The 12123-nt window shown below is 38.6% G+C and overlaps 1 protein-coding gene across 1 annotated transcript in view; it reads right to left on the reverse strand.

The window, feature by feature from the left end:
- The window catches only part of LOC140847986 (serine/threonine-protein kinase TAO1-like), a 173418-nt gene that overhangs the window by 137594 nt on the left and 23701 nt on the right, over nt 1-12123 (reverse strand). The window contains exons 9-10 of the mRNA XM_073230033.1: nt 2385-2478; nt 734-815 (exon numbers count right to left, since the gene is read on the reverse strand). Coding sequence (XP_073086134.1) covers nt 734-815; nt 2385-2478 — 176 coding nt within the window. The remainder of the gene's footprint in view (nt 1-733; nt 816-2384; nt 2479-12123) is intronic.

Here is a 12123-nt window from a genome sequence, read left to right on the forward strand (position 1 = left end):
CTAATGCCTTATCTAGATGTTTTAATAACTATATTAAATCAAACAATACTATTATTCCTATTAATAAGATGTCAACCTCTAAATGAAAACATTTTTGAGAACAGAAAGCATATACTAATAATTTATTTAAATTAGATAACCAAACCTATTGAGAAATGAATAGAATTCACATTACTTTCAAAATATTTTCATTGCTAAGTTACAAAAACATATTTCTCAACAGGAAACAAAAATGTGATATCCATTTTTTACGGTTCTTTTGAAATCTCTTTTCTCCCACAGTATTTATGTAAATCTATTACACATCATTTCTCTTCCTTTCATATTACTTTATATAGGACAGATCGATATATAAAGTATGGTAGATAACAAAAATTAAATCCAAAGTTAAACTATGCTTTGCCACCTCTGAAATGACATTGTTCCATATGAGTTAAAATTTGTAGTTGTAACTCATGAATATACTCTTGCACATATAAAAATTAAGTCATTTAGTACTACGATACTGAATATTTAACTATATATTCTATTCAGACATGGTAAAAGCAGTTAATTTTGAAAAACAAATGAAAACCTTAGCAACTAAGAAAATTTCCAAGAAAGAATGGTATTATGAAATTAGTAGTTTAGCAAAAACCAGTACAGCATACTTAATATTGATTCTGAATTAAAGAAGAATAAAACACATTCTTTAAAATAATTTCTTAGGTGTACAAAACAGAGTATAACTGACCTTTAAAAGTTTCTTTGATGTAGGGCGATCTTTAGGGTTTTTCTGGAGGCAAGACTCTACAAAGTTGCAAAAAGAACTGGACCTATTGTAAAGGAAAGTATTAAGTGAACATATTGCTATTTCCTTTAAAAACACATCCACAAATCAAGGCATGTCCCTATGGGTGGGAGGGAGAATAGAAATCATTAAAAAAAAAGCAGACACAATACACTATATATTTCATCATGTAAGTATATAAAAAGCTGTGCAAAGCAACTAATGAATCTTTACCATTTTCAATAGAAAATGGTATTTTTGCACACATTATTTTAAAATCCTGCTCTCACATACTTAAGTATCACAACTCATTCTACATTGCGGTAAATTATGGAAGTCAGTCATTTTCCTTTTTGCATTCAAATCTAAGATAATATTCTTCTTAGTATTTTTTTTTCTTTTCTCTAGACACATCTCGTTCTTGCTTGGCCCTTAGATCATCTTCCATATAGCATGTTTCAGAACATCACGTTATTTGTTTTGGAAAGAACAATTTTTAATACATAAGTATTTAGTGTCCTTGAGCAAATGGACAAAAGTTTCAGAAAACAATAAAAAATTTTTTTAAAAAATTAGAATTCTGTAACATACTATAGTATAGTGTTACTGATGAGAGTTCAGTAAGGAAGTAAGTAAAAAATATTTCATCAATGTTTGTCATCAATATTCAAATAAGATTTAATTCTTTTATACAAGAATTCTGTTTTGAATCCCCAAAGTATCAAACAGTGTAAAGACAGCCTGTGTTTCGTGTATATATTATTCAGATGTACCATAATAAACTCTGAGCCAAGATTTCTTCAAAATATCTCTACCTGAAGCAGCAAAGACCTGTGAACTTGCATTAATAATGTAATGATAAAAAATGAATTATTCCTAATTTATGCATCTTACTTGTGAATTTTAAAGTATTTGTTAAGTATTTGTTAAGTACGGTAGGTAGTCCCCCAGGAATGTTTCAAATGCTAGATACACCTGAAGACTTTCCCATTAAAATTTTCTATCACTGATAAAAATCCTTCTTTCCTAAAATTGTCCATCTGTTCTCAATAAACTTCTTTACATGAATAACAGTATTATCAAAGAAGCACTAGGAGATGGAACATCAAACCACATTTGGAATAATAAATAATAACAATTAGAATCATCCAAAAATTATGATCTGGTAATTCTGATAAATTATCAAATCATTTTTACCTGAGTTTTATACCATATCAATCATAAACCCTACCCCAATCAAATATCTGTACAGGTTGTGGCAATATATATATTGCAGTTTTAAAATATGAATGTTTAAATCATGCTATTTATTATAAAATCAGGGTTGTATGTGTCACTAAGATACAAAAAATATATTACTTTTTATACAAAAGCCATACTTTTTGCTCCCATGTACCATCATCTATCTTTTATTTCTGAACTGCGTCACATATATGCTATGAAAAGTAGAGATAATAAAGGATAAATATGATGTAAGGATAAAATAAAGCTATTTTAATATTTTTTCAGGTTGTATACACTTCACCTTATTGACATGAAATCATTTTGATAACATTATGAAAAAGTATTTAAATTTTACCATGTTGAACAATATATTGTTCTCAGCCATACTCACCATTCATTAGACTGTAATGTAGGGGGGTTATTTCTGGTAATGTGATATAAGACATGCCTTGCACTTATATCAAATAAAGGAGGATCCCTTTCCGCTATAAAAGAAATAAAACTTCCTGTTATATATGTGCCTGTTATACAGAAGCATGGAAGCACTGTTAGTTTTTTTTTTCAAATAAACCCCAACTTAGGAAAAAAGTTGCAAGTAGCGTTCAGAGAACTTAGTTAAGTGAGTCAATAGAGAGGAAGTTACAGCCCTGATGCACACCTCTAAATAGTGTATTTTTCCAATAAACAAGAACATTCTAACAAAACCTAATAGTCATTACATCAGACCATTAATATGAACACATGACTATTATCTAATCTCAAGCTCTATTGTAGTTTCAATCAAATGTCCCAATAATGTCCTTTGTAGCAAAAATGACCTTTGATCATCTGCATGCTTAAAGGAAATTCTCCATTTTTTCTAAGTTTTAAACTTACACAGAACTGTTCATAAAATATTTCTATAATCCTTTCAATATGTGTAAAATCTGGAGTCATGTCACCTGTCATTCCTGATATTGGCTGTTTGTGTCTTCCTTCTGTTCAAACTAGCTAGAGGTTTATTAATTTCATCAATTTTCCCAAAGAACTAATTTGTGATCTCATTCATTTTCTCTATTGTTTTCATTTTCTATTAAATTGATTTCTGTTTCGATCTTTTTGGGTCTCTTTGTTCTGTTTACTGTGGATTGAAATTGCCCTTCTTTTTCTACTCTAAAGGTGACAGTTGAAGTCATGACCTTGACAATTCACAAGTATACGATTTTGACTCTCGAATATCCCTCAGTTTGGCTTTGTGCTGTTATTTCCACATCTCTGGCAGGAATATCACATAGAATACGCTTTTCTCAGTGTATTCTACGATGATCCTATAGAACAGGTCCATGGTTTCAGATCGTCTTGTCATTGTTGGTGATCACTTTGATCACTTACGGCCATTCCACAAGGTTTCATGGTGAAGTTTCACTTTTTTCCTTTGTAATTATTAAGTATTTGTGAAAAGATACTTGAGTCCATATAAATATTCTGTTTTGCATAAAGATCATTTTATTCTCTTATTGTATAGATTTAGATTCTTCATTTAATAATTTATAACCTGCTACTATCATTTATTTTGATGTTGAAATTGTTTCATTTTTGAGCAGTTGAGAATCTTTTTAGCCGACTTGTGCCTTTCCGGCATGGCTCCATCATTCCCTGCTCAGCTCCTTGCTCTCTGGCCCACTAAGATGTTCCAGAATCATCTTATGCTTTCCCTACTGTGGACACGGCTCCAAGGAGCTGTGGCAGGCAGTGTGCTCACTGCTACTGCCCGTGTCACTTCTCTTAGATTCTGTCAGTGGATAAAGGAAGGGAACACACACGTCCCTCATCTATTTGTATTCATACTTGCACATTAAATATCTTTAGTTGTTTATTGAAAACAACTGAGTTCACTATAATATCTCAAATCCAATGCTATAGTACTATTTATTCGAGCCTTCTCTTTCCATTATTTGTAGCACCATTCTCGGACAGTAAGAAACCTCACTCTCATTATCCTTAATATATTTGATGACTCGCCGCTGTACACAGCCAGTCTCCCATCTTGGCCACCACACTTTCCCTTTTACCCCTTCAAGTTTTCAAACCCCATTCCAAGCCTGTCTACAGTATGAATGTCCACTTCATCCCCTCAGTTTCTGACACCCCATATAAACTGGATCACTTTCTGCAGTGAGGCCCTCCTCATCAGCCCTCAGGAGGAAAGCCCCCTTCCTTTCAATCAGGCACTGCCACTGTGTCACGTGACCCAACCCCAAATGTGGACGTGCTCCTTGGCCTCTGACACCCCATGCTGGGCTACTTCCAGGTCTGAATGCTTTGGTTACCCCACCAGGACTCTGAATCTCCAAACTTGACTGCCGCCCTCCCTGCACAGGTTCTGCTTCCACATACAAGGCATTCTGTCTGTGGGAACTCCCTCCTCTCCTCACAGGACTCTGACACGCCACGCCGGGCTACCATGGCTCAGCAGGTGACATGGACACCTACTTTATACTGTCCTCCCAACAGCTTTAAGAATGAGTAGTTTGATCCAGGAAAGGGAAGGGATTACTGAAGAAATTCTTAATAAAATGACTCGTGTTTCTACTGTGATTTATAAAAATATTCAAAAATTCTAAGTGGTGTACCATCGATCTGTCAAACCAGAGTGTGATTTTTGATCTGTCATTTACTATAAAGCTGAACATCTCTATTTACTCAAAGAACACTGAACTTAGCTAAAAACCATAGAGATTCACTAAATCTAGACTGCGGTAGCCTTCAGTGGATTCAAAGGATATTTTCCATTTCAAATATTTTTTTAATTGAGGTATCATTGATATTCAATCTTATATTAGTTTCAAGTATACAACACAGTGGATCAACAGTCACCCATATTAAATCCTCACCCCCACTACAGCAGTTACTGTCAACATAGGAAAATGTTACAGAAGCAGTGCTTATATTTTCCATGCGATACTACTATCCCGGTGACCAACTTATGACTGAAAATTTTTGTGCCCTTTTATTGCCCTCACCCTCAACTACTCACCCCAATCCCTCCCCCACAGTAACCACCAGTCACTACTCAGTGTCTATAAGTCTACTGCTACTGTGTTCCTTTTGTTTTGTGTTTAGATTCCACAAATAAGTGAAATCATATGGTATTTTGTCTCTGCCTGGCTTATTTCACTTAGCATAATACCCTTTAGGTTGATCCATGTTGTTACAAATGGCAGGATTTCTTTTCTTCTTATGGCTGAATAATATTCCATTGTGTATATGTACTGTATCCAGCACAATTATCATTTAAATATGAAGGAGGGATTAAACAATTCCCAGACAAGCAAAAGTTGAGGTAATTTGCCTCCCACAAACCACGTCTACAGGGTATCTTAGAGGGACTTCTCTACATGGAAGCACTCCTAAAAAGAGCACAGAAGAAAACACCCAACATATGAAGAATGGAGGAGGAATAAGAAGGGAGAGAAATAATCATCAGACTGTGTTTATAATAGCTTCATAAGCGAGCTGAGTTAGAAAGTAAGGTAGTAAAGAAGCGAACCTTGAACCTTTGGTAACCACAAATCTAAAGCGTGAAATGGCAATAAGTACACATCTTTCAGTAATCACCCTAAATGTAAATGAACTGAATGCACCAATCAAAAGACACAGATTAACAGAATGGATAAAAAAGCAAGACCCATCTATATGCTGCTTACAAGAGACTCACCTCAAACCCAAAGACATGCACAGAATAAAAGTCAAGCGATGGAAAAAGATATTTGATACAAACAACAGGAAGAAAAAAGCAGGTGTTGCAATACTAGTATCAGACAAAATAGACTTCAAAACAAAGAAAGAAACAAGAGGTAAAGAAGGACACTACATAATGATAAAGGACTCAGTCCAACAAGAGGATATAACCATTATAAACATATATGCACCCAATATAGGAGCACATATATATGTGAAACAAATACTAACAGAATTAAGTGAGGAAATAGAATGCAATGTATTCACACCACTCACTCCAAAGGACAGATCCACCAGACAGAAAATAAGTAAGGACACAGAGGCACTGAACAACACACTAGAACAGGTGGACCTAATAGACATCCATAAAAATCTACATCCAGAGGCGGGAGCCAAGATGGCGGCGTGAGTAGAGCAGTGGAAATCTCCTCCCAAAAACACATAGAGCTATGAAAATATAACAAAGAAAAATCTTCCTAAAATAGAGACCACAGGACACAGGACAACATCCAGACCACATCCACACCTGCAAGAACCCAGCGCCTTGTGAAGGGGGTAAGATACAAGCCCCAGGTCGGCGGGACCCGAGCGCCCCTCCCCCCGGCTCCCGGCGGGTGGAGAGAAACCGGAGCAGTTTTTTTTTTTGGCGAGCGCTTTTTGGAAGCCTTAGAGGGACGGGCCCCCGTTGCTGGGGAGGCAGGGTGGCGGGACCAGTGAGGAGGTGCCTGGGAACGGCGCTGGAGGACAAAGAATATCCCGCGTTTCTCCCTGCGAGACCTGGGGGCGGGTGCCTGGGACCGGTGCCTGAGGACGGAGGAGGTCGCGCGTTTTTCCCCTTTTTTTTTTTTCTCTTTTTGGCAAGCGCTTTTTGGAAGCCTTGAAGGGACGGGGACCCCAGTGCTAGGGAGGCACGGTGGCGGGACTGGTGAGCGGGTGGCTGGGACCGGCGCCTGAGGACAAAGAATATCCCCCGTTTTTCCCTGCGGGACCGGTGGGCGGGTGCCTGAGACCGGCACTTGAGGACAGAGGAAATCGCGCGTTTTTCCCCTTTTTTTTTTCTCTTTTCTGCGAGTGCTTTTTGGAAGCCTAAAAGGGACAGGGACCCCGGTGCTAGGGAAGCAGGGCGGCGGGACTGGTGAGCGGGTGCCTGGGACCGGCACCTGAGGACAAAGAATATCCCGCATTTTTCCCTGTGGGACCGGTGGGTGGGTGCCTGAGACCAGCACCTGAGGACGGAAGAAATCGCGCGTTTTTCCCCTTTTTTTTTCTCTCTTTTTGCCAAGTGCTTTTTGGAAGCCTTGAAGGGACAGGGACCCCGGTGCTAGGGAGGCAGGGCGGCGGGACTGGTGAGCGGGTGCGTGGGACCAGTGCCTGAGGACCAAGAATATTGAGCGTTCCTTCCCTGCGGGACCGGTGGGTGGGTGCTTTTTGGAAGCCTTGAAAGGACAGGGACCCTGGTGCTAGGGAGACAGGGCAGCAGGACCAGTGCGCGGGTGCCTGGGACCGGCACCTGAGGAAAAAAAAAAAAAATCGCGTGTTTTTTCTTTTTTTTTTCCTTTCTGTTCCCTCTCTCATTGTTGCTGTTGTTGTTTTGGTTTGGAGAGTGCTTTTTGGAAATCTTAAAGGGGCAGGACAGGTCACTTAGACCAGAAGCAGGGAATCTGGGGATCTCTGGGCACTCTAACCCCCTGGGCAGCAGGGAGCACAGAGGCCCCTTACGGAGATAAATAGTCTCCTGGCTGCTCCCCCTCTAACGGGGCTCCACCATTTTGGAGGAACAGCCCCAGCCAGGCCAAGCCCACAGCAACAGTGGAGATAAACCCCAAAGCAACTGGGCAGGAAGCAGAAGCCCTGTCTGCGCACAGCTGCCCAGCACAAGCCACTAGAGGTCGCTATTCTCCCAGGAAAAGGCTACAAACCAACAAGAAGGGAAGCTCTTCCAGCGGTCACTTGTACCAGCTCTGCAGACTATCTCTATCACCATGAAAAGGCAAAACTACAGGCAGACAAAGATCACAGAGACAACACCTGAGAAGGAGACAGACCTAACTAGTCCTCCTGAAAAAGAATTCAAAATAAAAATCATGAACATGCTGACAGAGATGCAGAAAAAAATGCAAGAGCAATGGGATGAGATGCAGAGAAAAATGCAAGAGCAGTGGGATGAGATGCAGAGAAAAATGCAAGAGCAGTGGGATGAAGTCCGGAAGGAGATCACAGATGTCAGGAAAGAGATCACAGAAGTGAAACAATCCCTGGAAGGATTTATAAGCAGAATGGATAAGATGCAAGAGGCCATTGAAGGAATAGAAGCCAGAGAACAGGAACGTATAGAAGCTGACATAGAGAGAGATAAAAGGATCTCCAGGAATGAAACAACACTAAGAGAAATATGTGACCAATACAAAAGGAAAAACATTCGTATTATAGGGATACCAGAAGAGGAAGAAAGAGGAAAAGGGATAGAAAGTGTCTTTGAAGAAATAATTGCTGAAAACTTCCCCAAACTGGGGGAGGAAATAATCGAACAGACCATGGAATTATACAGAACCCCCAACAGAAAGGATCCAAGGAGGACAACACCAAGACACATAATAATTAAAATGGCAAGGATCAAGGACAAGGAAAGAGTTTTAAAGGCAGCTAGAGAGAAAAAGGTCACCTATAAAGGAAAACCAATCAGGCTAACATCAGACTTCTCAACAGAAACCCTACAGGCCAGAAGAGAATGGCATGATATACTTAATGCAATGAAACAGAAGGGCCTTGAACCAAGGATACTGTATCCAGCACGACTATCATTTAAATATGATGGTGGGATCAAACAATTCCCAGACAAGCAAAAGCTGAGGGAATTTGCTTCCCACAAACCACCTCTACAGGGCATCCTACAGGGACTGCTCTAGATGGGAGCACCCCTAAAAAGAGCACAGAACAAAACACACAACATATGAAGAAGGGAGGAGGAGGAATAAGAAGGGAGAGAAGAAAAGACTCTCCAGACAGTGTATATAACAGCTCAATAAGTGAGCTAAGTTAGGCAGTAAGATACTAAAGAAGCTAACCTTGAACCTTTGGTAACCACGAATCTAAAGCCTGCAATGGCAATAAGTACATATCTTTCAATAGTCACCCTAAATGTAAATGGACTTAATGCACCAATCAAAAGACATAGAGTAATAGAATGGATAAAAAAGCAAGACCCATCTATATGCTGCTTACAAGAAACTCACCTTAAACCCAAAGATAAGCATAGACTAAAAGTCAAGGGATGGAAAAACATATTTCAGGCAAACAACAGTGAGAAGAAAGCAGGGGTTGCAGTACTAATATCAGACAAAATAGACTTCAAAACAAAGAAAGTAACAAGAGATAAAGAAGGCCACTACATAATGATAAAGGGCTTAGTCCAACAAGAGGATATAACCATTCTAAATATATATGCACCCAATACAGGAGCACCAGCATATGTGAAGCAAATACTAACAGAACTAAAGAGGGAAATAGACTGCAATGCATTCATTGTAGGAGACTTCAACACACCACTCACCCCAAAGGATAGATCCACCAGGCAGAAAATAAGTAAAGACACACAGGCACTGAACAACACACTAGAACAGATGGACCTAATAGACATCTATAGAACTTTACATCCAAAAGCAACAGGATATACATTCTTCTCAAGTGCACATGGAACATTCTCCAGAATAGACCACATACTAGCTCACAAAAAGAGCCTCAGTAAATTCCACAATATTGAAATTCTACCAACCAATTTTTCAGACCACAAAGGTATGAAAGTAGAAATAAATTCTACAAAGAAAACAAAAAGGCTCACAAACACATGGAGGCTTAACAACATGCTACTAAATAATCAATGGATCAATGAACAAATCAAAATAGAGATCAAGGAATATATAGAAACAAATGACAACAACAACACTAAGCCCCAACTTCTGTGGGATGCAGCGAAAGCAGTCTTAAGAGGAAAGTATATAGCAATCCAGGCACACTTGAAGAAGGAAGAACAATCCCAAATGAATAGTCTAACATCACAATTATTAAAACTGGAAAAAGAAGAACAAATGAGGCCTAAAGTCAGCAGAAGGAGGGACATAATAAAGATCAGAGAAGAAATAAACAAAATTGAGAAGAATAAAACAATAGCAAAAATCAACGAAACCAAGAGCTGGTTCTTTGAGAAAATAAACAAAATAGATAAGCCTCTAGCCCAACTTATTAAGAGAAAAAGAGAGTCAACACAAATCAACATAATCAGAAATGAGAATGGAAAAATCACGACAGACTTCACAGAAATACAAAGAATTATTAAAGACTACTATGAAAACCTATATGCCAACAAGCTGGAAAACCTAGAAGAAATGGACAACTTCCTAGAAAAATACAACCTCCCAAGACTGACCAAGGAAGAAACACAAAAGTTAAACAAACCAATTACAAGCAAAGAAATTGAAACAGTAATCAAAAAACTACCCAAGAACAAAACCCCGGGGCCGGACGGATTTACCTCGGAATTTTATCAGACACACAGAGAAGACATAATACCCATTCTCCTTAAAGTGTTCCACAAAATAGAAGAAGAGGGAATACTCCCAAACTCATTCTATGAAGCCAACATCACCCTAATACCAAAACCAGGCAAAGACCCCACCAAAAAAGAAAATTACAGACCAATATCCCTGATGAACGTAGATGCAAAAATACTCAATAAAATATTAGCAAACAGAATTCAACAGTATATCAAAAGGATCATACACCATGACCAAGTGGGGTTCATCCCAGGGATGCAAGGATGGTACAACATTCGAAAATCCATCAACATCATCCACCACATCAACAAAAAGAAAGACAAAAACCACATGATCATCTCCATAGATGCTGAAAAAGCATTTGACAAAATTCAACATCCATTCATGATAAAAACTCTCAGCAAAATGGGAATAGAGGGCAAGTACCTCAACATAATAAAGGCCATATATGATAAACCCACAGCCAGCATTATACTGAACAGCGAGAAGCTGAAAGCATTTCCACTGAGATCGGGAACCAGACAGGGATGCCCACTCTCCCCACTGTTATTTAACATAGTACTGGAGGTCCTAGCCACGGCAATCAGACAAAACAAAGAAATACAAGGAATCCAGATTGGTAAAGAAGAAGTTAAACTGTCACTATTTGCAGATGATATGATACTGTACATAAAAAACCCTAAAGACTCCACTCCAAAACTACTAGAACTGATATCGGAATACAGCAAAGTTGCAGGATACAAAATCAACACACAGAAATCTGTAGCTTTCCTATACACTAACAACGAATCAATAGAAAGAGAAATCAGGAAAACAATTCCATTCACCATTGCATCAAAAAGAATAAAATACCTAGGAATAAACCTAACCAAGGAAGTGAAAGACTTATACTCTGAAAACTACAAGTCACTCTTAAGAGAAATTAAAGGGGACACTAATAAATGGAAACTCATCCCATGCTCATGGCTAGGAAGAATTAATATCGTCAAAATGGCCATCCTGCCGAAAGCAATATACAAATTTGATGCAATCCCTCTCAAATTACCAGCAACATTCTTCAATGAATTGGAACAAATAATTCAAAAATTCATATGGAAACACCAAAGACCCCGAATAGCCAAAGCAATCCTGAAAAAGAAGAATAAAGTAGGGGGGATCTCACTCCCCAACTTCAAGCTCTACTACAAAGCCATAGTAATCAAGACAATTTGGTACTGGCACAAGAACAGAGCCACAGACCAGTGGAACAGATTAGAGACCCCAGAAATTAACCCAAACATATATGGTCAATTAATATTTGATAAAGGAGCCATGGACATACAATGGCAAAATGACAGTCTCTTCAACAGATGGTGCTGGCAAAACTGGACAGCTACATGTAGGAGAATGAAACTGGACCATTGTCTAACCCCATATACAAAGGTAAACTCAAAATGGATCAAAGACCTGAATGTAAGTCACGAAACCATTAAACTCTTGGAAAAAAACATAGGCAAAAACCTCTTAGACATAAACATGAGTGATCTCTTCTTGAACATATCTCCCCGGGCAAGGAAAACAACAGCAAAAATGAGCAAGTGGGACTACATTAAGCTGAAAAGCTTCTGTACAGCGAAAGACACCATCAATAGAACAAAAAGGAACCCTACAGTATGGGAGAATATATTTGAAAATGACAGATCTGATAAAGGCTTGACGTCCAGAATATATAAAGAGCTCACACGCCTCAACAAACAAAAAACAAATAACCCAATTAAAAAATGGGCAGAGGAACTGAACAGACAGTTCTCCAAAAAAGAAATACAGATGGCCAAGAGACACATGAAAAGATGCTCCACATCGCTAATTATCAGAGAAATG

This window comes from Manis javanica, chromosome 2, assembly GCF_040802235.1.
Source record: "Manis javanica isolate MJ-LG chromosome 2, MJ_LKY, whole genome shotgun sequence".
NCBI classification, from domain to species: Eukaryota; Metazoa; Chordata; class Mammalia; order Pholidota; family Manidae; genus Manis; species Manis javanica.